Source organism: Microcaecilia unicolor, chromosome 4 (assembly GCF_901765095.1).
Source record: "Microcaecilia unicolor chromosome 4, aMicUni1.1, whole genome shotgun sequence".
Lineage (NCBI taxonomy): Eukaryota > Metazoa > Chordata > Amphibia > Gymnophiona > Siphonopidae > Microcaecilia > Microcaecilia unicolor.
Window position 1 is genome coordinate 250477391 of NC_044034.1, and position 27463 is coordinate 250504853.

Below are 27463 nucleotides of genomic sequence, written 5' to 3' on the forward strand. Positions count from 1 at the left end.
GGCAGGGGAGAGAGAAAAAAAAACTTACATGACAGCCTTCCTAGGGCACGTTTCATTGTTGAGGAAACGGGCATGGTTTCACTAGTATAATAATATAATATTATATTATATTATATATTTTCAACTATCTTAGTTTTGAAACCAAAACTAACTATGTGAGGAGTGGGGGAGGGGGATTGTTTGCCTTCCAGTTTTTCTTATTCATAAAGCTACAGGAAATATCTGACCCTCAGCATTTCATTTCGCATACATAAAATTATTACACAAACAACACTATTTAAACAATCTTGAATGATTCACCAAATAAAATCTCTGTCTTACTCCATCTCATCTGAGCAATAGTGTTTCAGTTTCTTATAATACTACTGTACTTGAGTACCGAACAGAGCTGAACTTGGAAATAAAGTTTTTTAGGTTTATTTTGTAGATTTATAACTTGCTGATTAAGATTAAGCCCATATTGTTTTCTATAGCAAGCTAATCATAATTAAGCCAGTATCCTATGTAAACAGAACATACATAAGATAATGAACGAAGATATTTTAAGCCGTTTCATAGACACCTTTCAATAACCCATATTTTGATAGATCTCACACCACCACCCTTCTTCATTAGTGGTCACCCCACCTTGCATCCAAAGAGGCTGACCTCCTGCAGCATCCTGAGAGATGCAATATGGTGCATGTTACGACTGCTTCCTCGCAAGAATTACTGAGCCCCAGAGATGAACAGGAAGGGAAGAAGCTGTGCAGTAAATACATTAGTATATAAGTATTGCCACACTGGGACAGACCAATGGTCCATCAAGCCCAGTATCCTGTTTCTAACAGTGGCCAATCCTGGCAAGATCCCAGAAAAGGTCAATACATTTTATGATGCTTATCCCAGAAATAAGCAGTGGATTTTCCCAAGTCAATTTAATAATGGTCTATGGACTTTTCCTTTAGGAAGCTGTCCAGATCCTTTTTAAACCCCGCTAAGCTAACCACCTTTTCCACAACGAATTCCAGAGTTTAATTACACGTTGAGCGAAGAAACATTTTCTCCGATTCGTATTAAATTTACTATGTAGCTTCATCGCATGCCCCCTAGTCCTAGTATTTTTGTTATGCAACGCTTTGACCCTCATCCCTCCCAGGATCATGAACTTAATTAAATCAGAACAGTGCAATGGGGAGAAAGAGTGAGGAGCAGCAGCATAGTGTAAAGATCGCAGCAATACCCTCCTCATCTCAGGGTGATCGAACACTGGCCGCAGCACATCTCCTGCCCCCAAGGACCACGGAAAACAGTGGACAGTGCAGACACCCGACTACCCTGCGTGCTTGGGGTGAGGTGCAAGTGGGAGAGGGATGCCCCCCCTCCTGGGCTGTGGCTATCTCACTTTACAGTGCTTCTTGAAAAAGGCAGCTCCAACCAGGGCATATCCTGCATGAAGTCCTGCCATTGCTTCAGATTCTGGTCAGACGACACGAAGACACCCTCCAGCTTGGGGCTGCGCACTGACTGGTGGAAGCAGCTATAGAAGTCGACCAAACTGCTGTAGCGTTAGTGGCATGAGGCACTCGCCCTACAGCCAAAGAAGAGCCTGCCCTGAGCAAGGAGAGGCATGGAGCTAGAGCCTTTCACCTCTGCTCGTTCGGTGTTCACCAGTTTCTCCCCGAACACCTCCAGAGCCCGACATGCTGCCACCCAGCCACCACCAGCTCTCGTTACCTTGTTCAGCTGCTGCTCGGCGGCCTCGCTCAAGACTGGGTCCATGGTGCCCCGCAGAACCTTGCATTGTGTTCATATCTATGCCTGGCGTGCTCGCTGCGCACATGGACCTGCTACCCCACAGCAACCAAACTGGTGCCGGCGCGACTAGACTAGAGATGAGATGGGAGGGCAGGGGCCAGGAGGTGGGCAAGCATTTAAAAAGTTGGCTGGATCCTGCCTCCCTCACCCTCCTATTGGTCAAATTTGACCAATAGGAGATTGAGGGGAAAAACATACCAACCCCCAGGTTCCGGTGGTGAAAACTGTCCAAAAAGTCACTACCTATGATTTTTGAAAAATTCTCGCGGGGGACGATGGGAACCCACCCAATTCCGTGGTTTTCCCGTAGACATGGCAACATTGTTTAGCAGCTATCCTGCAGTAAAAATGTATTATCAATTGGATGAAATGTTACATGGCTGAGCTCAGCAGAGAGGGAGGTGGGCAGCACCTTATCCAGCTTATTTTCAAAAGAGAAAGACGCCCATATTTCGACCCAAATCGGGAGATGGGTGCCTTTCTCTCATGGGCGCCCAAATCGGTATAATCAAAAGCCGATTTTGGGCATCTCCAACTGCAGTCTGTCGCGGGAACGGACAAAGTTGACGGGGGTGTATCGGAGGCGTGGTGAAGGCGGGAATGGAGCGTTTTTATTGTCCAAGGAGAGATGGGCGCGCTCGGCCAATAATGGAAAAAAGAAGGGCGCCAAAAGCGAGAATTTGGGTCACTTTTTTTGGACCCTTTTTTTTCACGAACAAGTCCCCAAAAAGTGCCCAAACTGCCCAGATGACCACCGGAGGGAATCGGGGATGACCTCCCTTGACTCCCCCAGTGGTCACTAACTCCCTCCCACAAAAAAAAGAACTTTAAAAACTTTTTTGCCAGCCTGTATGCCAGCCTCAAATATCATACCCAGCTCCATCACAGCAGTATGCAGGTCCCTGGAGCAGTTGTTAGTGGGTGCAGTGGACTTCAGGCAGGTGGACCAGGCCCATCCCCCCTACCTGTTACACTTGTGCTGGTAAATGTGAGCGCTCCAAACCGCCCCCAAAACCCACTGTATCCACATCTAGGTGCCCCCCTTCAGCCATAAGTGCTATGGTAATGGTGTAGAGTTGTGGGCAGTGGGTTTTGGGGGGCTCAGCACCCAAGGTAAGGGAGCTATGGACAGGAGGTATTTTAATTTTTTTTGTAATTGTTACAAGTGCCCCCTAGGGTGCCTGGTTGGTGTCCTGGCATGTGAGGGGGACCAGTGCACTACGAATCCTGGCCTCTGTCACGACCAAATGCCTTGGATTTGTTCGTTTTTGAGCTTCCATTATCGCTGACCGATACCGCCCAGCTCAAATCCGCCCAAATGCGATGCATATGCCCGGCACAAACCGTATTATCGACACAAAAGATGGACACCCATCTTTTTCGAAAATACGGTCTGGCCCTCCCCTTTGCCACTGTATGCTTTTGTACACCTGTTTATTTTTGGGGGTTGTTATTTTTGGTTGCCCTCAGCCGGCACCACTTCCGTTTGCAGTCTTCCACGTCCCTTGAGCCGGTCCCTTACTGTCTCCCATTCTCTCTGCCTGGTTGTAGCAGCCAGTCTGTGGGAGCAAAGAGATTGGTACAATGGCACCAAAGCAAGTTCAAGGTAAGCTCATACTTCTCAGCCACCTCTTCTCTTTCTGCTCATGATCAAGGACTCTCCATTCACTGTATGTACTCTGCATTCAACTCTGACCTCTATTTTCACCAGGTTGCTGGTTGCTGTGCAGTGGTTGGAGCAGTGATGGTTGGAGACCATCAGGGCCGTACTGTGTGGTTTTGCCGTAGGTCCTCAATGCTGTGCTCCAGCCGTTGGAGCTGCTGTACCGCTTCCCAGTAGGTTCCATCCTTCTTTATGTGATGAACCCCAGTCCCCATTTATGAAGTGCCCACCCATTCTCAAGGTTGCTGGGAGGGGCAGGGGGAAGAATATATGCAATGAATGTCTTTACCACATTATTGAACACAGTCCTACAATCCTCCATAGTTATGGAACATCAACATTTCTAAAATCTAGCCTGCAAACTATTTTCAAGGTGGCCACAGGTACTGCCTACTGAGCCCTTAAGTCATGGTGAGGGAGAGGGTTTGTGGTTACAGTTCCTAACCCAAATTACCTACAGGTGGCTACAACCTGGTGGCTGCAGTGGCCTAGTAGTTAGAGCACTGGTCTTGCAATCCAAAGGTTGCAGTTCAAATCCCATTACTGCTTATTGTGATCTTGGCCAAGTCACTTAACCCTCCATTGCCTCAGGTGCAAACTTAGAGCCCTCTTGGGACTGAGAAATATCCAGAATACCTGAATGTTACTCACCTTGAGCTACTACTGAAAAAGCTGTAATCAAAATAGATACAAAAATATATATTTATGTGCCCTTCTGTTGTATTATATTGCAATTGTGATGAAGTAAACATCCATCTAATGCTTTTATCATTGTTTCCCTTTTCTCCTCAGCACTATATACCATTGCTCAATGTGAAAAGATGACCCAGCTGTTTGTAGCTCCTTGGTGGCCCCCACCAATGTGGTGTGGTTGTGGGTAAGGGTGTCTGGTGATCAGAGAGCAAACATCGTCTATGCGCTACCTAGGGTTATCTGCAAGTTTCTACTTGGCAGATCACTAGTGCTAGACAACAAATCTATTATTTACACCACTCTGTGTTGTGGGGCTCTATGGTAAGGGGGGGAGAGAGGCTGGATGGCCATTTCTGTACAATGGCCATTTCTGTTCCTCAACAGAAATGGCCACCCAGCCTTCCCCCCCTGCACATACAGCCATGCAGGTTGGAATGAAGAGGTGGGCTTCTGTATGGCCACACTTATCACCGATATGTACCAAATTTCCTCTTTCACAGTTCACATGTCATGCAATCCATATTGCTGCCTCCTCTCACATCAACACCAGCATTTGATAATATGTAGTGCACAAGGTAGAAACACACACCGTGTTATATGAAATATATAAAATGTGTATTTTAGAAAACTATACAACTTTTCCCCCCAACCCCCCCAAGTCTTTCAAGGGCGGCCACGCCCTCTTTGCAAAACCCTTTGTAGCGGGGTAATGAGCAGCACCACAAGCACCCTCAATGACCTGTGGAGCTGCTCATTACCCTGCCTCAGTGGCGTAGCAAGGGGGAGGGCGGGAGGGGCGGTCTGCCCCGGGTGTCAGCTCAGGGGGGGGGTGCTCCCTGCCAGCTCCTCCCCCCTCGGCGCATCGACACCCCCCCCCCAGTGCCCACCCTCCTCCGTCCAACCAGCTCCCTACCTTTAAAAAAATATCGTATCCGAAGTGAGGCGCAGCGCCTCGCGCCTGCACGTAAAAGAAATGTGCACCGTCTCATCGGGCCTTCTCTCGCTCTGTCTGTCCCGCCCTTGCGGAAATAGGAAGTTGCGTCAGCGGAGGGCGGGACAAACAGAGCGAGGGAAGGCCCGATGAGACGGTGCACATTTCTTTTACGTGCTGGCGCGAGGCGCTGCGCCTCGCTTCGGATTCCGATATTTTTTTAAAGGTAGGGAGCTGGTTGGACGGAAGAGGGTGGGCACTGGGTCGGGGGGGTGTCGATGCGCCGAGGGGGGTATGTCATCGTGCTGCACCCGGGGGGGGGGGGTGCAACGGCGAACTGCCCCGCCCCGGGTGGCAGCCCCCCTCGCTACGCCACTGCCCTACCTTATGGCTGCGACCGCCTGCAGCAACTGATTCTGCCCATCTACCAGCTGCTGCAGGAGGCGCAGGGCTGGGGATGGGGCGAGGGATGGAGCTGGGGAAGGGGATGGAGGTGGGCCCTCCTCCTCTGTGGGCTCCTGGGCCTCCTCCTCCTCCTGGGCCTCCTGGGCCTCCTCCTCCTCCTGGGCCTCCTCCTGCTGGTGCTGCTGGCACCCTGTATGTAAAAGGATTGTGTTTGAGATCAGCACATCCAATATGGCTTGCATAGTGCAGGAGCTGGCTGGCCTGAGGCGGCAGATGGGGAAAGGTCTGGTGAGCCCTGGGCTATGCCCATGGGGTGTGAGATGCATGAGATGACATGACAGGGAACCCTGGAAGCTGGTCTGATACAGAACACACAGGATAGGATATGTTGGCAGACCACACTCATTGGTCACCAGCATGTTTGCATTATGATTTGTGACTAGGCTTGGCTGACCTGTTTTTGCTGTTTGTATTGTTTTTTTTTTTTTTTTTGGGGGGGGGGGGTTAGCACGTAACTTTAATATGAGGCAATGACATCCACTAAGAGTAGGACCTCAGGCAGAAATACCAGGAAACAGTATCCACCCACCCTAGAAAGGGGGATACAAAAGTGAGGCATGTCATCTCATTCATCTCAGAGAAGGTTAGTTGGAAGTTGCAGCCACACTCATGGGAGGGCAGCTGCAACCTCAGGCCTTGATCTGGGACAGAGGTGTTATGACTTACTAGTTGCATATTAGCCACATGGAAACTGATATTGTACAGGACATTTGCATTATTAAATAAATACATTTACAAATGAGTACAGGTGTCCTGTTTTTCATACTTACGTCGAGCCCTCAAGCGCTGTCGCACTGCCCTGATTATGTCAGGGCTCTCCCGCCTTACACGGCGGAACGTCCTGCGGAGGGACTCCAGGTCCCTGTGAATGCCGAAACTTCTGCAAGATATAAGTTTGTACAGCAGGAGTCAGGGGATGGCCCTTCTTGCCTTCAGCACACAAATTCATTTGGAAATCAAATAGCACAGACGCACAACACTGATTTGGGGGGGGGGGGGGGGGAGACATTCCATTGGTACAGGTGATGTCATAGAGGTGGCCATGAGGCCAGAGAGTACTGTTTGTATGCATTATTGTAGGGATGTGGGAATGGTTTTCCTTTCTAGTACATACATTTTATTAATGATTGTGCATGTACACATATTACTCATTATCCTTGAATGCAGACTCAAGTTAGTGCTTACATTGATGATGGAGCTCTTATATGTGTAGCTACAGGAGGAGGACCTGATAGCCATGGGGGGGGGGAGCAAACACTTACCTTTCCACAGCGGTGTAGCTAGCATACATGACACCCGGGGCTGACCTTTTTTTAACCCCCCCCCCCCCCCCCCACATGAAAAAATTATTTTTAGCAATAATCATGGGGCTGATGTTATAACAAGGTGCCCATGTGAAAAGTCCAAAAAAAGTTCCTATTTAAATTAATAATAATAGTAATCGGAAATGCAATAAAATAAAAATAAAGACAATCAAAACCAGAATTCCATTCAAAATCACCATATAACAGAGATGAAATACTAAAAATATTTTGATGAAAATATCAATAGCACTTCATATATAGATAGCCTATCTAAGAAGACATACACAGGACCTGAAATCCCCGTCCTTATTTCCTGTGCATAAACAGCAGGAATTCCTAACCCTGTTCCTTCCCTTCCCCACTGCTCGGTGCACTGCTTCTCTCACCTTATACTGCTTCTCCCCCCCCCCCCCCCACACCCGTTCCTTCACTCACCCTGGCCACCCGGAAAGAGTAGGGATCCTCGAACAGCGCCCAGGTCCGCAGCTGCCAAGAGCGCCAGCAGCCACGAGGCCATTGTTCCCACCTCCACGTTGTTCAGCGCCTCCTCGGCCTCGCGGTGCTGCTGGCAGTTCATCCAGCATCAGGGCTCCACGTCCGTCTCGTCGATGCCCCAAAAGGCCAGCTCCTCCTCCTCGAACAGCGTTGGCTCAACCCTCTGTGAGCGAGGCAGCAAACAGCAGTACGTCGCTGAAGACCGGAAGTGGAAGATGTGCGACGGCCCGCGAGCGTGGAATAAGTGGGGGAAGGGAACTCGATGGCGATACTGTGACACCCCCCTACCAGTTGCACCCGGGGCGGACCGCCCCCACCGCCCCGCCCTTGCTATGCCAGTGCCTATCCGACCTGTCCCTGATGTGAGACCAGGCTCTAATAGAGTCAATCCTGGGGGGAAGGGGGTAGTGGTGGAGGAAGAGCCTGTGGCGCTGCTTGAGGCACAGCTGCACCAGCAGCAGGCTCTCCGCCTCACTATAATTAGGCTCTCTACGGAGCTCCATGTTTCTCCTTATATGGACGGCCATGCGTGAGGGACATGCTTTCGTGTACAGGTCCATAAATGGATTACCATCCCATATATGGACAAGTCAGCACGTGGACGCTGTAAGCATAGATGTCCCTGACGTGCATGAATGGTTGTCATGCGTGTGGGCCCTTATTTGAATGATGCGTGTGGAGCTTTCCTTATATAGATCAGTGTGAAGAATGCGAACAGATATACACAATATGCATATAGCTGCATGTTCCATAAGTACAGTGCATGTAATTCCGGACATCCAGATACGGGAAATATGAGGAACATTCGGTGGGACTGCATGATCCTATGGCTGTTAGGAACATGTCCTTGATTCCTGTATTTGACACTTCTCATATTTCCCGTACCTGGATGTCCGGAACTGCATGCACTGTACTTGCGGAACAACTAGGTACATTCTTTTTACTATACTTTGTGCGGCCCAGATTTGGTCTTTTTCAACTGCGATAATCGAATGTCTAAGGGCGCCCTTTTTACTAACCTTTGTGCGGCCCTCATTTGGCCGTTTTCAACTGCGATAATCGAATGTCTAAGGACGTCCATACTATTTTTCGATTATACCTACTTGATTTTGCCCGACTTTGCCCAACTTTGCGAGGGCGTCCTAATTCATACTTGGACGACCTTTCGATTATGCCCCCACAACAATTATTCACTGAAGGAGACATAGGCAGACTGATGGGATCACATTTATACACTTTGGGAAATATTATCTACTAAAGGGGATAAAAGTAAAGTGGGTTTAGTAATGTAAGCACATAGAGGAAGCATCGCTGAAGCTAATCAGGGGGTCAGAGAACTTACTCACTATAATAAAAGAGAAACATACTGGCAGTAACCTTTTGACTAGAAATTGGGGTCTGGGTTTTCAGGTCTCTGTTATTCAGAGATTCTGTGCTTGGCCTTTTTGCTGAGCCAGAGGACCCTGGGATTGTTGGTCACAGAGCTCTTCTAAGAGCTGGTACTCTGGGCCATGGCAGGACCTCCTAGAGGCACCTCAGGGAGAAGGGAAAATCAGCAACCCTTGGGAGGTGCTCAGGACAGTTGGCCCTTGAGAATGGCTCAGGGTCAGGTAGAAGGCCTAAGTGACCCAATTAGGCCCAAACATATCAGCCCCTGGGAGCCAACTCAGGGCAAAACCTTAGGGGGCACGGGGGGGGGGGGGGGGGGGGGGGGGGTGGAATGGTGCCCAAGGTCCAGCAGTAGAAAGCTTCTGGGGTGCAATTTGTAAAAAATGTCTTTAGCTTATAAATCAAGTATCAAAAATATAATACATGAAAGAAAGCAACTACTTAGCTGCACAAGCAGGGACAGTGCTGACTTAAACCATAAACACCCGACGTCCACTGAAGCACTGGCATTTCGGTCCTGAGGATCTGCATCTGGGGGTCTCATAAAAGTTGCAATCTGAAAAATAAAGAAAATAAACATTAGTAGAACTTGTATGCCACTAAAACTAAAAGGAAAATGTTTAAACACTTCCAATTTTAAACCTATAACCTTTTAGCTTTTTGTGTAGGTACCTAAGCAGCTGCTCTAACCAGTAGGATATGGCTTTATTTCCAATTTCAACTCGTGGCAAATGCCATCTCAAGTGAAAGGCTCAGGGAGGGACACAAAAAGATGCTGGCAGATTTAAAGGAGTACTTACGGTGTGATGACAGCAAATAGGAAAAAACTAATCAAATACATAGAAAAACATGGATTTTAAATACTAATAAAAACTCTGCAAACAAGACATCAAATAATGAAGAAACCCTCACAAAAAGTAAAAGTAGGAAACAGAAATACAAAAATGCAAAAATTGTCAAAACCCCTAGGTATACAACTGCCTCATGTTATTAAAGTTCCAGTGAAGCAAGAAAAAATATAAAATGCCACTCTTAGATAGCAACAAGAACTTTAGATGTCATTAGATAACACAAGTTTGATTTAAACCTCTGGGTGCGAATATATCTAGAAGATGAATCCACCAACACTCTTTATCACACAGTATCGCATTCAGATCACCTCCTCGTGGTGATGGAACCACCTGTTCCAAGACTACTGTATAATTATGGTACAGCCAGAGACCCCCCCACTGGAATGGTGGTGGGCCCAGTCATAGAGCTCAGGCTGTTACAGACCTTGGCTGAGTCAGAAATCTGATGGCTGACATAACTGGGAGCTTACTGGAAAAGTATGGCCTAGTTTGGAGCCCAGATTGAGGCCTAAATAAGCTAAATTAGGAAAAGTTAAGTTAATAGATATGGAAACAAAATGGAGGATTTCAACACAAAATGGAAGCCCGTATCTGATACAAAGTGGAATTTTCTCTAATGTAAGTTAGAAAAACAAGTTGAGAAATGAGTGAGTCATGCCAGGTGCATAGAAAATAGGGAACTAGCTGTCCAAGAGAGGAGGGAGACTTTCCTGTGAGCAGGATTGTGGTCAGCTATGGTGTGAGAAAGGAAAGGCGTAGCAAGATAGAAGCTACTCATTAGCATGAGCCAATCAGTGACAACCATGGCATTAGCATAGATCCAATCAGGTATATCTACTGTCATATTATCCATATCCTGAGGGCACCTATAAAAATCAGGGTATTTCCTGGTTTAAGCTAGAGAGAAAAGGGTTGGCACTCTCTCTCCAAGGGAAACCAATGTGTCCAGCAGAATTGACAAATTACCTAATTGCTTTCCCTTGTAAAACCTCTAATTGGTAAAAGAAATTATAAAAGATTAGCAAATAATTAACACCTGTTTGCAGCTTATTATATTCCTATAATTAATTGATTGTATGTGCCTGTTGTCAATCACTGATTTGACTTGTATCTTGGTAAATAAACTCCTCATTCCAAATGATGATTTGTGGGCTTCACTTAATGTTCAAAGGCTGTAAGTATAAATGCTTTTGCTATATCAGGCTATCATTCGCTGCATTGTATAACCTGTAGCCTAAATCCAGTTTGTCATAAGGCTGGTATCTATTCCTTGCCAGTGCTGAGAGGCGGACTAATGCGGGTCCCTTAGACCTAACGTCTCTCTCAGTGGCAATTCCTTTTAGAACTTCACAACTCCCTGCTTACTCCAGTACTAATGCTATTTAGAGATGGAGTCAGATTAAGGTCACTCTAGCCCTCTTGGGGGGCTCGGGACCCCTCAATTCACAACACTACAAATATCAGTTGTTCAAACATGTGCCATGCAGCTATGCAATGTTCTACCAGAGAGGCAACACTGTCTTGGCACTTCAAATGACCTTATGTTCCAAAATTCTTGCTTTCAACACTCTCGTGGTTTTACCTGCATACACTAGGGAGCATGTGCACCAAATTGTGTATACCACCTTAGAGGAGTTACAATTGGTTGAAGCTTTCAAATGGATAGTATAATCATTTAAAACCAGAGAGTTCCCTGAGAATGAATTGGAACAAACCCTACAGTGTGCACAAAGAAAATGTCCAACTGGGTTGTCAACAGCAAGGTGTCCAGAGTTGTCAGATAAATAAGAGGGAGCTAGTATAGCATGAAGATTTTTGCCTCTCTAAAGGCAAAAAGTGGAAGATGTTGAAGACTACGATGTAATTCCAAGACATGCTAATACTTCAGAATTACTGAACTCACCACACTTGTAGGGGAGAACACGTTATCCAATCCAAAGTGGATGGCAAAAGAAGATGTTCACGTGCTGCTCAATGGGCCGCCTTATAAGCTTTCTTCACCATGGATACAGTGTAACCCCGTTGAATAAACCTGTAGAACATCTCTATCGCTTGTTTTTTTAAACTTAATGATAGAGGAACAAATTTGTTGAAGCCTTAGAAACTGCCCCACTGGGATGCTTTCCAGCAGCTTACGTGGATGGGACACTCTGAAAATGTAACAGGGTTTTCCTGTCTGTAGGCTTCTGAAACACAGTATAAGCAAAACCTGACTCTGTCCTCGAGATCCAAAGATCCAAAAATGGGATATGTTGAGAATCACAATGGTAAGTAAACTTTAAGTGATGACACAGCCATTCAACCAAGCAAAAAAAAAAAAAAAGATTGCAAATTTGAACTGTCACCACTCCATAGTAAAAACACAGCATCGATAAAATGTTTCCAAGACAATATCTGATGGTGAAAAGAAGAACTGGACAAAAACTTCCTCTCAAATTTGGACGCATACAGGTTAGCCACATCTGGTGCTATTGTAGCACCCATTGCAGTGCCTTTAATTTGAAAAAAAAAATTTTCCTTGAAACATTTCCAAAATGTGCCTAACACTCATTCTGAACTGTTTATTTATATTATTTACAGGCATTTGATATACCGCTAATCGCAAAGGTGCTAAAGATATTTGTACCCAGGAAGTTTAAGGCAAGTACTACAAGAGATATTCAAAAAGCAGGGTTACTTATTGCCAACCAGCACTTGTGCACAGCAGCACAACACATCTTCAACAGAGCAACCAGCTTTAATGCACCATTAAACTTTTATGTGCTGCATTTCAGGTTAAAGTTTGCAGAAAATAAAAATCAACAAAACTTCCTCAAGAGTCACCAAAAAGCATAGTAAAGACCCCTGGAGGTCTTAAAAGTTGATAGCAAACTATGTATAATGCATTAAAATCAAACAAAGGAGGGGAATGAATGCTTCCACAGCAATCAAACAAACCAAACACAGGGTGGAAGGGGATAAAAAGTTCCAAGAACTCCAGAAGTCCAATGTTTTCAAATCATAAAAGATTTTATTCTCCAAAAACAGTTGCAACAACAATTCAGACTCAACACGGTCCGCTTTCGGCAATAAGCCTTCTTCAGGGGGCTCAACTGTGCATAAATGCTGTGCTGCTGGAAGTCTTAACACTTTTCTTGACTCTGCATCACACAGTTTCTGAGGGCTTTTCTGACCCACACCTCTGACTATATAGCTTTCACATACACACTGTGCAGCACAGCAAATTATAACTTAGTTTTATGAAACAGCCCATTTTCTATTTGTGCTGAGGGTCACAGATTACACACACATGGCTATCTGACCACAACAAGCAATGGAGGGGAGCTGCTGCAACAGAAGTCCTTTTACCTCCTCAACATGCAAGTTCTGCAATACCCAAGGGCTCCAATGAACTACTACAGGTGAAAAAACTATGCAGGAGACTAGAAAGAACATGGGCCAAAAACAAAACAGAAATAAACAAAGACATATGGAAAAAAGTCATAAGAGCATACAAAAACAATATAAAGAAAGCCAAAGCGAAATACTACACCACATACATGAACCCAGCACAGACTTATACGAAGAAAATATTTGAACTCATGAAAAATCTGCTGAAAACACAGGACATATAGGCATCAACTGAAACACCACCTATAGCAGATGAGTTAGCACAATAATTTGATCAAAAACTAAAAAAGACAAGATCTAACCTTGCGATACCGCAAACGTCCATCACTGACTTCTTATATTACTGCAAAACCAACAACACCACTGGCAGACAGAAACTGGTCCACATTCAAACCACTCAAAAGGAGCATAGTAAAGACACTACTGACAAAATACATACATGCGAAATGTCTGCTAGACAAATGCCCCAACTACGTGATGAAAAACCCACTAGAATGATTCGTCGAATGCAGCACCAAACATATCATATACATGTTAGCAGAGGGCCGTAGAGGGGAGGCAAGATGTCGACTGAGAAGGAGCTTTGAGAAGACGCTCCTATTCAAATACCTTGATTTTCCCGCACATCCTTGATATGCCTAAGAGGAGAGGCAGGCGGAGAGCGAGCCCCACAGCTCCTGCTCCGCCATCGGTTGGCAATTTGGAGCATCTTGGCCGGGACTGACACCCGATTCGGACTCAGCAGCATCTTGCCTGGACCTGCTTCAACTCGATCCAGACTCAGCATCTTGGCCGGGACTGCAACTCACACCGGACTCAGCATCTTGGCCGGGACTGCAACTCAACCCGGACTCAGCATCTTGGCCGGAACTGCAACTCGACCCGGACTCAGCATCTTGGCCGGGACTGCAACTCACACCGGACTCAGCATCTTGGCTGGGACTGCAACTCAAACCGGACTCAGCATCTTGACCGGAACTGCAACTCAAACCGGACTCAGCATCTTGGCCGGAACTGCAACTCAATCCGGACTCAGCATCTTGGCCGGGACTACCTCACACCGGACTCAGCATCTTGGCTGGGACTGCCACTCGATTCAGACTCAGCAGCATCTTGCCTGGACCTGCTGCAACTCGATCCGGACTCAGCATCTTGGCCGGAACTGCCACCTGATTCGGACTCAGCAGCATCTTGCCTGGACCTGCTGCAACTCGATCTGGACTCAGCATCTTGGCCGGGACGGCAACTTACACCGGACTCAGCATCTTGGCTGGGACTACAACTCAACCCGGACTCAGTATCTTGGCCGGGACTGCAACTCGATCCAGACTCAGCATCATGGCCGGGACTACAACTCACACCGGACTCAGCATCTTGACCGGAACTGCAACTCAAACCGGACTCAGCATCTTGACCGGAACTGCAACTCAAACCTGACTCAGCATCTTGGCCGGGACTGCAACTCAAACCGAACTCAGCATCTTGGCCAGGACTGCCACTCGATTCGGACTCAGCAGCATCTTGCCTGGACCTGCTGCAACTCGATCCGGACTCAGCATCTTGGCCGGACCTACAACTCACACCGGACTCAGCATCTTGGCCGGAAATGCAACTCAATCCGGACTCAGCATCTTGGCCGGGACTGCCACTCGATTCGGACTCAGCAGCATCTTGCCTGGACCTGCTGCAACTCGATCTGGACTCAGCATCTTGGCCAGGACGGCAACTTACACCAGACTCAGCATCTTGGCTGGGACTACAACTCAACCCGGACTCAGTATCTTGGCCGGGACTGCAACTCACACTGGACTCAGCATCTTGGCCGGGACTGCAACTCGATTCGGACTCAGCAGCATCTTGCCTGGACCTGCTGCAACTCGATCCGGACTCAGCATCTTGGCTGGACCTACAACTCACACCGGACTCAGCATCTTGGCCGGGACTGCAACTCAAACCGGACTCAGCATCTTGGCCGGGACTGCAACTTGCCCCGGACTCAGCATCTTGGCCGGGACTGCCACTGCTGCAACTCAATCCGGACTCAGCATCTTGGCTGCCACAGCTGCAACTCGATCCGGACTCAGCATCTTTACTGCCACTGCTGCAACTCGATCCAGGACTACTAAGCCACCTTCTTTCAGCTTGGGCCTCAGGAGTATCCCGCAGTGCTGGATCCGAGAGGAGTTGGAAGTGGTAAAAGAACAGCTTGGTAGAGGGATCAATAGCAGAAACCGGGTTTTCAAAGAACCCCAGCCAAGAGACATGCTTGCTCTCTGCTGCAGCTTCAGGAGTATCCTTCAGGGCTTGGTCAGACAAAAGTTTAACACGGTAATCATGGAGCATCATAAGCAGATCCAGATCAAAAATTGGGTTGGACTTGGGATCCAAGCTGGTATTAGGAGGCTCAGTTGACAGCGTCCCTCGGACTGGACTCCGAGGCTTGCGTGGAGGTGCCACTTGAACTGGAATCGGAGACGCAGTCAGAAGCCCTACTTGGACTGGAATCGGAGGCTCGGTCAGAAGTGTCCCTCGGACTGGACTCCGAGGCTTGAGTGGAAGTGCCACTTGAACTGGAATCGGATGCTTAGTTAGAAGCCCCACTTGGACTGGAATCGGAGGCTTGGCTGGACGCGCTGCTTGGGCTGGAAGCGCCACTGGAACTGGACTGGACTCCAGCTGAGCCCAGAGCGTGGAATTCCCAAGACGTCTCCTTTCAGCGACAGCTTCAGGAGTATCCCACAAAGCTGGATTCAGGACAAGGTTGCGGCGATATTCAGAGAGCGTGATAAACAGGTCAATGTCCGAAACTGGGTTTTCAACGATCCCGAGCAGCCAGACACATTTTCTCTCAGCTGCCGCTTCAGGGGTCTTCTTCAAAACAGGATGAGACAAAAGTTTACCATGATACCAATGAAGAGTCATGGAAGGATCAAGAACAACGACGGAGCTGGACCCCAGCTGGGCGGGTGATCTTGCCGGGCTCATGGCCTTTGCAATCTGTCAGGTTCTCAGGTTCAGAGCCCGCAGGGACGGGCTCTGGAGCAAACGTGAGCCCTTGGGCTGCTGATGAGGAGCGACAGCAGCAGGCAAAACCCACCAACCAACACTGGGCTAGCACACCGGCACAGGCAAGGACTGCAGGCGCTGCCCAGTGATCCGGAACACACGGACTGGAACCCCCTGGACTGGAGGACACCAGACTGGTCGGCACTGGACTGGAACACACCGGACTGGAACACACTGGACCGGAACACACTGGACTGGAGTACACCGGACTGGTCCGCACTGCTTCACCTGCACTTAGCCACTGTCCCCCAGGAGTTGAGCCCCTGGGTTCGAGCTGCCGGCAGGACTTACTGGATACAGGATAACACAGGGACCAGGATACTAGAACAAGCTGGAAACAGAAGTGCTCCTACGCACTAAACTAACAGGGGTGCTCCTAACAGTAAATCAACAGAAGTGCTCCTAAGCACTACACAAACAGAAGTGCTCCTAAGCACTACACTAACAGAAGTGCTACTAAGCACTGAACTAACAGACTTGCTACTAAGCACTACACAGACAGAAGTGCTCCTAAGCACTACAGTAACAGAAGTGCTACTAAGCACTACACTAACATGTCAGGTTCTCAGGTTCAGAGCCCGCGGGGACGGGCTCTGGAGCAAACGTGAGCCCTTGGGCTGCTGACGAGGAGCGACAGCAGCAGGCAAAACCCACCAACCAACACTGGGCTAGCACACCGGCACAGGCAAGGACTGCAGGCGCCGCCCAGTGAGCCGGAACACACAGACTGGAATACACCGGACTGGTCCGCACTGGACTGGAACACACCGGATTGGAACACAATGGACCGGAATCCTTCAATATCAAAAATCTACTATTTACCACCATTTAAGAAAAAGGAGAGTCAACAACTAGAAAATCAATAAACTGAAATACCATTTGATATTTTGGATTTAATCCTGACACAAACTTTGGAAGATGAAAATTTGGGAGTAATTCCAATGACCTTAATAGTTTCCTTTGTATTACAACTGGATAGAGATTGGATTCTAAAACAGTTTATCCTGCATAGAGAACTGCTTTTTATGAACTAAAAAATAAGAATGTTTCCTGATATTTCTAAAGCATCCCAAAAACGGTGTAAAGAATTTCTTAAATAACGCCCAAAGATACAACAATTGGGAGCTCTTTTCTGGTTAAACTTTCCATGTACATGCGTTGTTAAATTAAATTCTGTAAAGTATATATTTTTTGATCCTATACAATTTAATTCTATTTTTGATTCTAGAATAGCCCTAGTACCTTCAGCACAGCCAAGACAAATGATTACACCTACTCCGTAATATATTTGAACTCTTGGAACTCCTTCTCATTCCTCAATTTCCTAAAAGAAAGAATCTTAGGTTTATTCTTTGTAATTTCTTAGGTATAGTGACATGCCTCCCAAGTTGTGGACTATAGATGAATAATATATTGAGTTTGAAAAGAGAGAAATGTAATGTTTCTTTTAAACATGTTATTTTTTTTTAAAGGTTTTCTTTATTCTGTCTTCAATGTAACTTGGCTAATTATAGAATTATGTTCTGTAATTCTTTTCTTCTGTTAATCATCTTTACTAATCAAGATGTACTCTTGACATTAATGTAAAATTGTAAAAATAAAATTAAAAAAATCTATACACGTTAGCAGAAGGCCAATTTCCAAAAGATAAATGTGAAATCATACTCACTCCAATCCCCAAGAACACAACCAAAAGGATCAGCGATCTCACAAACTACAGACCAGTGGCCTTAATACCACTTTTGACCAAAACAATGGAGGGATTGGTAACACAACAACTAATGGAATACCTTACAAAATTCTCAATCCTACACAAATCCCAATCAGGCTTAGACCACAACACAGCACCAAAACGGTCCTAACAACCCTGATAACAAAGTTTAGAAGCTTAATAAGCCAAGGACAGAATATATTATTAATGCAATTAAACATGTCAAGTGCATTCGATCTAGTAGATCATGCAACACTGATGACCTTGCTCGATTTACGTGGGAGTCACCAGTACAGTGGCTGCATGGTTCAACGGCTTCCTAAAGACCAGATCCTACATTGTAAAAATTTCCAAACAGCTATCAACCCCCTGGATCTCCGAGTATGGGGTACCACATGGTTCTCCAATATAACCAACACTGTTTAATGTAATGATGGCTCCACTGTGAAAAAAACTGGAGTTAATCGGCTTTAACCCATTCATTTATGCAGATGATGTCACCCTCTACATACCTTACAACAACAATATCACAGAAACAATGGACAAAGTTAAAATAAGTCCGGACCTGATGGAAAACTGGGCTGAAACCTTCAAACTTAAATTAAACAGGACAAAACCAAATTCCTGGTTCTGTCAAACCCGCACAACTCCACAGCTCACCAAAACTTTATAATCAACTACCAAAGATACCAAATTGAAACAGTTAAAAATACTGGGAATCATTCTTGACAAACATCTAACACTAGATAATCAATTATCAGCTGTAACATCAAAATGCGTCAGATCACTATAGGAACTGAGAAGGATCAGAGACTATTTTCCTAGACAATCATTCCGGGTAAAAGTACAATCGACTATACTATCACAACTAGATTACTGCAATGCAGTATATGTTGGTTGCAAGGAAAGCGCACTGAAATTGCTGCAAACTGTCCAAAACACAGCAGCAAGGCTAATTTTCAAGAAGTCAAAATATGAAAGAGCTACCCCACTACTCGAATCACTACACTGGCTGCCAATCAAGGCAAGACTGATCTGCAAAGTGTATATCATCATCTACAAAATATTATTCGGTTTGGCTCCAGAATATATGCTAGACTTGATTGAACTATCCCCAAGAAACGCAAGTCCTGAAACCAGAAACTGCCTAATTCTTTATCTACCCAATTGCAGAAACATAACTTACAAATCTATCTACATGGCCGGATTTAATACCGGGGTTCCAAATGGTGAAATTCAATATCATAGATCACAAGAAGCCTCAGGATCTATCTCCAATTCAGAAAAGAACTGAAAACATACCTTTTAAAAAAAATTCTACATAAGGCACAGCTGTATTATAATTCACCTGAAAGAAGCAAGCCTAGGTAAAGCAGGCCATGGAGGTGAACCGCCACCAGAGTGATCCATATGCTTGCATGCAAATGGATGCACTAGCACTGGCTCTCACACCAGGAAACCACACCAATGGAAACGCTTCATTTCAACCACAGACTTTAGCGCTACCCAGGAACTGGGCTCAGATAAAAGTTGGAAAGGTTAAGCACCAAGGTTGACACTTCACTGAAGGAGTGACCAGAACCGCAGGACTGTGGATTGTCGGAGCAAAGCGTTGCATTACTTCAGTAATCCACAGGCACAACTTCTAAGTAAGCCCTGCACTCCAGTGTGTGTGTTCAGTAGTGCAGGGCTTACCTAGAAACCATGCCTAGTGATGTGGCCACTCTCAAACCTGTCATGGATGCCAGAGTGAGTCAAGGTGTACGCATCATGGCAAGAGCCTGGAAACAGTGGAATACAAGAATGCATAAATAAATAAATTTATCTTCCCGTTATCCTAAAACAAGTTTTGGTTCAAAGTGTAGAGGCATGCAGGAAATACAAAAGGCTCTTCAAAAATTTCTGTGGGTGGGAAAGTGCCCAAGAATTCCACAAAGGTGGATGGGGTCTCTTAGATTTAAAGCTATACAATTTGGCCTGTGGGTCCGTTCATTGAGAGACTGGTTCTGTAACACCGCACTTTACTCCTACCAGGTTGGAATCACTTATCTACATCCGATAATTAGTCCATTTGTAAGGGACTTAAATACAAGTCATTATATACTTAACCCTCCATTGCCCTAGGTACAAATAAGTACCTGTATACAATATGTAAGCCGCATTGAGCCTGCCATGAGTAGGAAAGTACGGGCTACAAATGTAACAAAAAAAATGCATCCAGCTTCTCTTACATCTGTGCGCAACGTTGGAATGCACTACCGAATCCCTTAAAAACAACGCAAGATCTGACAGTCTTCCAGAGATCACTGAAAACTAAATTATTTAACAAGACTTACAACAAGAATCCTTCATAAAAGACTCACTATCACATCTGTATTAGAACTAATCAACATTGAACTCTTAATTTGGTTACTTTAATCACACTGTTATTATTTAATGCTATATTCTACCCTACATTTTGCATATCCGATATGTATTAATTATTTCCTTTATTTCTCATTTTCTTGATATCTAAAATACCTTAATTGTAACAATACTTTGTTCTTCTCATACCGTTTATGACGATTGTCATTGCGGCATAATGTAAGCCACATTGAGCCTGCAAAGAGGTGGGAAAATGTGGGATACAAATGCAGCAAATAAATAAAATGCAGCAAATAAATAAATAATAAAGTGGCTTACAAATTACATCCTGGTTAACAGTTACAGTATTGGTTTACGTTTTACAGTTTAGTTGAGGCTTATGGTGCTAGTTTACGCATAATAATTTTTTATTAATATATATCAACATTTTGGTGTGTATTACAGATGTAGAGGATCTGCATTTTTGAAATGTGCTTTATATATATGGAAAATATTGTACTACCTTTTTTTGATTTTTCAGCATCATTTTAGTCACTGTTTGTTACTTTATTAAAACACTAATGTTTTGGTGTGTATTATATATGTAGAGGATGTGTGTTTTGAAATGTGCTCTCTCTCTATATATATATGGATTTTTTTTTACTGCCTTCTTTGGTTTATCAGCACCATTTTATACACTGCTCCTTATTTGTTTAACAAGTTTTCACAAGTTTAGCTTTTTACTATTGTGATCAAGGATCTTTTTATTTTGGTTTTTATCCCTTTTGGTGGCAGCCCTTGCCTTTTTCTTTCCACTATTTTTATTTATTTATTTACTAGTAAAAAAGGCCCAGTTTCTGAAACCAATGAAACGGGCGCTAGCATGGGGTGTTTTTTTTGTGTGTGTGTGTGTATGTATGTGTCACAGAGTTATTTTGTGTGTGTGTGTGTGAGGGTGGGGTGTGTGTGCAGGTTGTTGATGTGTGTCTTTTTTTTTTGTTTTTGTTTTTTTGCTTGGGAGGTTGGGGGATGTGCTATGCTATGCTGGCAAAGTGGGATGGATTGGTGTGTGGCTTTGAGGGTGTGTGTCTGTTGTATTGTGTGTGTGTGGTTTTGTCTGTCAAGGAGGTTTGTGGAGGGGGGGTCTTTCTGTTGGTGAAATGTAAATGTGGTTGTAGGGGGGTCAGCCTTTGCTGAGTGGTGGATTGTTTTTTCCGTGTTTTTTTTTTTTTGTGTTGTGCTGTGCTGAGGCAGCAATGTTGTTTTAGATGGGCTGAAGGTAGAGGAGCACGTTCTTGGTCTGTCGGTATTTTTTGGCCGTTTCAGGGCTGCTGTAGGGGAACACTGGAAGAGACATGTGCTGTGGGAAGCAGCGCCGTCTTTTTCCGTTGGGCTGGGGTTCTGGGCATCCTGGAGGTGGGAGACGGCTTGCCTGAGGACGGGGTTGGTTGTTTTAAGTTGGCGGAAGGGAGAGGAGCACGGTCTCGGGCCATCGGGTGGTGATCCGGTATGTTCGGTCCATTTCAGGCCGGCTGCAGGGGAATGCTGGAACATGCGCTGCGGGAAGCTGCGCCGTCTTTTTCTGGGTGCTCGGGGAATCCCCGAGGTGGGAGACGGCTTGCCTGAGGCTGGGGATGGTTGGGCACGGCCGCTTTGGCAAAAGGGGAAGAGGAAGGGGGTGGGGAGTTACCTGTAGCTGCGTGAGAAAACGGGTATTCTTTGTTTTGTATTATTAGTTTGCATTTCTGTTGAAGAAAGAGTGGATGCCTTTTGAATGATGGAGGTGGTGTGTCGGTGTGCGGTTGTTTCGTTAGTTTGACAGCCAGTCTCCAGCGATTCCTAGGCAGGGAAGGAGTAGGGAAACACGCTCCGCGTGTTTCCCTACTCCTCCCCCTTCCTTGGTCGCTGTTTGCTGCTGGCTGGGTCGCGGGTAATCCTTCCAGCTGGGCCGCAGCTTGTCCTGTTCGCCCACGTCCCAGATGGTGACGGGCACGTTGTTTTCCGGCTCCTCTGACTCCATGTCAAGCGATCCCAAATATAGTCTTTGCTATGGGTCCTCTGGCCCTCTGGCACTCTTCAGTACTGGCATTAGGCATTTAAAAATTACTCCACCCCCCCCCCCCGGTCTATTTTTGCACATACCCACAGCAGGAATATTCTTCTCTCGTTCCAGCGGTGGTTCTGTGCTCTCCGTGCTGCACAGATAATGAGCCATTCTGCTGGGGAATGCTCCTCCCTTATTGTCACGTAGTTTCCTCTGATTGGTCCGTCTTACATTGCCTAGTGTTGCCTGGGAACGGTGTTGTGATGGTCCTTTGTGTTTCAGAATGTTGAGGGTGTTTTTTCTGATTGGTCCGTCATGCGAGGGCGGGGCAGAGAGACATGGTCAGTGTTGTGGCTTCACCACCATGAATCCATGAACCCTTCAGGGAGTGACTGAGTGACTTCAGAACGTTGTCTTCAGAACGTTGAGGGTGAGTTTTATTATAGTAGATTTGTTACACTTGTATCCCACATTTTCCCACCCATTTGCAGGCTCAATGTGGCTTACAATGTTCCCGAGCCTATTCGTCTAGCTCCATCTTTGGCTGTTTTCAAGTCCAAACTTAAAGCCCACCTCTTTAACACTGCTTTTGACTCCTAACCACTACTCACTTGCCCTGTCCTTTTATCCTCCTCTTTATTCCCTTTCCCTTACCCTTAATTGTTCTGTCTGTCTACCTGTCTTATCTAGATTGTAAGCTCTTTGAGCAGGGACTGTCTTGTTTGTGTATGATGTACAGCGCTGCGTATGCCTTGTAGTGCTATAGGAATAAGTAGAAGTAGTAGTAGTTTCACAGTAGAGAGCTGCACAGCATCTGGGATAGTGGGATTCCTGTGGATACCACGGAAATCCCATGGGGATCCCCTTCAGGGCCACGAGGATCCTGTGGGGTTGGACCAAGGTCCACAGGGATCCCACAGGGATGGACACGGGTCCTGCAGGGTTCCCATGGAGCAGAGCAGAGGAGTGAAGGGGAAACAGAGACTACCCTGTCTTCAACTCCCTCCCTCCCATCCTCCCATTCACCTCTCCTCCAGCCCTGGATGGCTTCCTCAAACATACCTCGCATCACCCTAGTGGTCTAGTGGCTTGCTTCGGGGCAGGAAAGGTTCCTTCTCATGGTTTCTATACCTTCCGGTGTATCCAATCTATTAGCTATCTTTGTGTCATCCGCAAAAAGGCAACCTTTTCCTTCTAACCCACCAACAGTGTCTGTCATAAATATATTAAACAGAATTGGCCTCACCACAACCCCTGAGGCACTCCACTGCTAACTTTCCTTTCTTCTGAATGTTTTCCATTTGTTTCTACTGTTTCACACCATAATGAGGTTTGATTTTTCACTGCTTCAGACAATAATGAGGCTTGTTTCACACCACAATGAAGCTTGGTTTTTCACTATTTCAGTTGGTACACTGCCACCCTTCATACTCTTATTCTGTCTTTTTTTGACACATAAACTTTCTCATTTTTACACATTGGTAAGTGGCTGTTTCTCTTTTTTTATTATTTCTGAGAGTACCTTTGAGAATCACTGTTTGTAAGTATTCATTTTTGGGTAGTTTCTACTTGTATGTGAATAATTTTATTTTGCTTCTTTAGATGGTTCACTGTCATGTGTAGGAAGACCACACTAGCACAGCTTATTTGGGTGTACCATTTATTGGCTATTGTTTTGGGTTTTTTTTTCCATTTTGCTTCTTATTTCTTGTTTGATTCTTGTGGTCTTGTTTCCCTTTTTATCTTTTGGTATTGCCTATTTCCATTTTTATGCTTTTATTATTGACAATTGTTTCATCATTTTGGTATGTTATATATATATATATTCCTCTTTGTGTACCTACAAATGGTGTTATAGTTTTATGTTATAATGTGACTTATTGGTTGATATCCCTGTACTGCCATACACTTGCTAACAATTTTTTATTGTCAGCTGGTAGACTGGTATGTTTTTAATTTTGGTTTTTATCTTTTTTTATTATGTATTATTTATAGAAACTTAGGGTGAAATTCTCTATATGGCGTCTTAAAAACTGGCGCTGTAAAACTACGTGAGTAGTTAGGTGTAGTTTATAGAATATGCTTATTCTCCGTTCTTGTGACTAAAATTTATGTGCACCCATTTAGGCCAACTAAAACCAGGCCTAAATACCTGCGCCTAAGTTAGGTGCAGATTGGGTGCACTCTATAATAGTGCATAGTTTTTGAAACACCCACAACCTGCCATGGCCACACCCCCTTTTTGACTGTGTACATTAGACTTTACGTGCACTGTGTTATAGAATATGCCTCAAAAGTTGTGCACATAAATGGGGTTTAATTTCTGTATATCCTAAGACACTGTGATAGTCTATTATGTTATCTGTAATTGCTCCAGTGGTCGGATTTTTTGTAGTTTCATGTTATTCCACTTGTATGTGCATTTACAGTGTCAATAAACAAGAGTTTGGGGGAAAAAGTTGTGTACATAAAATCTAATTAAAGCCAATTAATGCCACTAATTGGTTAAGTACCAATTAAGTTGTGCACATAATTTGGCTTTGCGGCCAAATTAGCGCACACAACTTAAGGTGCCATATATAGAATTTGGGGTTTATTATGTATTTTTTAATGTTTTTGTATTTAGATATGTGTTTGTATAGGAATATCTCTGACTCCTGAGGCAGGTGCTTGCTGCACTGAAACACAGAACTGCATCAAGTTCATTCAGTCTTTTTTATATTTTGGACTTATCAGCCTTTCCAGTTTATAATTGAAAAAGAAAAACGCCTATATTGCGACCCAAATCGGGAGATAGACGTTTATCTCACAAAAACGAATAAAGCGGTATAATCGAAAGCCGAATTTGGATGTTTTCAACTGCACTCCATCGCGGATGCGGACAAAGTTGATGGGGGCGTGTCAAAGGCGTGGTGAAGGCGGAACTGGGGCATGGTTATCGGCCGATCAGAGATAGGCGCCTTTCGCCGATAATGGAAAAAAAATATGCGTTTTTAGCGAGAATTTAGGGCACTTTTCCTGGACCCTGTTTTTCCACGAATAGGGGCCCAAAAAGTGCCCTAAATGACCAGATGACCACTGGAGGGAGTCAGGGATGACCTCCCCTGACTCCCCCAGTGGTCACAAACCCCCTCCCACCACAAACATATGCCGTTTCACAACTTTTTATGTTCACCCTCAAATGTCATACCCACCTCCCTGGCAGCAGTATGCAGGTCACTGTAGCAGTTACTAGGGGGTGCAGTGGACGTCAGGCAGGTAGACCCAGGCCCATCTCCCCCCCACCTGTTACACTTGTGCTGGTAAATGGGAGCCCTCCACACCGCCCCCCAAACCCACTGTACCCACATGTAGGTGCCCCCCTTCACCCCTTAGGGCTATAGTAATGGTGTAGACTTGTGGGTGGTGGGTTTTGAGGGGGATTTGGGGGGCTCAACACACAAGAGAAGGGGTGCTATGCACCTGGGAGCTCTTTTACCTTTTTTTTTTTTTGTAAAAGTGCCCCCTAGGGTGCCCGGTTGGTGTCCTGGCATGTGAGGGGGACCAGTGCACTACGACTCCTGGCCCCTCCCACGAACAAATGCCTTGGATTTATTCATTTTTGAGCTGGGCGCTTTCATTTTCCATTATCGCTGAAAAACAAAAACGCCCAGCTCACAAATTGTCGAATAAAACATGGACGTCTATTTTTTCCCAAAATACGGTTTGGTCCGCCCCTTCACGGACCCGTTCTTGGAGATAAACGCCCATGGAGATAGACGTTTTCGTTCGATTATGCCCCTCTTTGTATCTTACACATTTTTAATATTAACAATAAATTGTTTCCCCTGGTTGGAATTACATGGTCTCCCCCAATTGTTTTTCTTTCTAATTACTTATCAAAGCAAAGATTATGTGTTTTATACATTTTTGGAACACTTTTTAAAACAGTGGGTACATTTACTTATGTAGGTTATCTACCTAAAGCTGCTCAGTTTGAGTCTACAAGACACTGCATTTTTCTTTACTGCCCCTTATCTTTGGAACACTTTACTTTTACACATTTGTAGTGAATCATCTTTGAAGCATTTCAAATCAGCACTAAAAACATGGCTTTTCCGACAAACTTACCCTACCTAGTTTCATGGTTGGGATTTTGATTGTATTGTGCACCATACCCTGTTCAATTGATGTGATTCATTTTATTTATCATTATTTATATGTCTTTATTTTTGGGTGATTGTCTAGAATGAATATCTTTCTTATACACTTTTGTAGTTCTTTTCTTGATTTGTTTTAGTCTGTAAACCACTTGGCCCTGCTAGTCAATTAAAGCGGTATAGTAAGTCAAATAATAAATATTGGGTTGTCAGTTTTGCAAAAGGCCATTTCTACATGTAAAGCACTGCTTTGCCCTTGGAAATGCTTTTGAAAACTGTACTCTGTAATTAAAGTATGACTGAAAAATACCAGAATGCTTTACCTGATCATCTTTTTTGTTTTGTGTATATACAGTAAGCTTAGCGTTGTTTAAAAGTTCAGGAAATGAATACATAGATATTTTTTCTACTTTATATTAGCAGCAGCTCTGCCTCATATTTTTTAAATGTGTTTTTACTTTTTAGACATCAACACCCCATAGATAATGCAGGTTTGATTTCCTTAATGACTTTGAATTGGCTTACTCCACTAGCAAGAAAGGCATACAGATTTTCACAGCTTCGAATGCATGATCTCTGGGATCTATCTTATCATGAGTCATCTGAAGTAAATTGCCAAAGGTAAGATCATTATGATGATGATGATTAGCATTTATATAATACTACCAGGTGCATGTAGCACTTTACAGTCACGTAATAGACAGTCCTTGGTGCTTGAACCTTACAGTCTAATAAGATGGATAGTGCCTCACATTAAAGAACATAAGAGTAGCCATACTGGGTCACACCAATGGTCCGTCTAGCCCAGTATCCTGTTTTCCAAATAGTGGCCAAGCCAGGTCACAAGTACCTGGCAGAAACCCAAATAGTGGCAACAGTCCATACTACAAATACCAGGGCAAGCAGTTGCTTCCCATGTCTGTCTCAATAGCAGACTATGAATTTTTCCTCCAGGAATTTGTCCAAACCTTTTTTAAACCCAGATACGCTAACCGCTGTTACTACATCCTCCGGCAAAGAGTTCCAGAGCTTAACTATTTGTTGAGTGAAAAAATATTTCCTCCTATTTATTTATAAATATTTCCATGCAACTTCCTTGAGTGTCCCCTTGTCTTTGTACTTCTGGAACAAGTAAAAAAAATCAATTTACTTCTATCTCTTCTACACCACTCAGGATTTTGT

The 27463-nt window shown here is 44.9% G+C and overlaps 1 protein-coding gene across 1 annotated transcript in view; it reads left to right on the forward strand.

Annotated features, from left to right (window-relative positions):
• The first annotated feature begins 7461 nt into the window (after positions 1-7461).
• The window catches only part of LOC115469687 (multidrug resistance-associated protein 5-like), a 416281-nt gene continuing 396279 nt past the window's right edge, over positions 7462-27463 (forward strand). Inside the window, 2 exon segments of the mRNA XM_030202474.1 lie at positions 7462-7565; positions 26747-26902. Of these exon segments, the coding sequence (XP_030058334.1) occupies positions 7462-7565; positions 26747-26902 (260 nt within the window).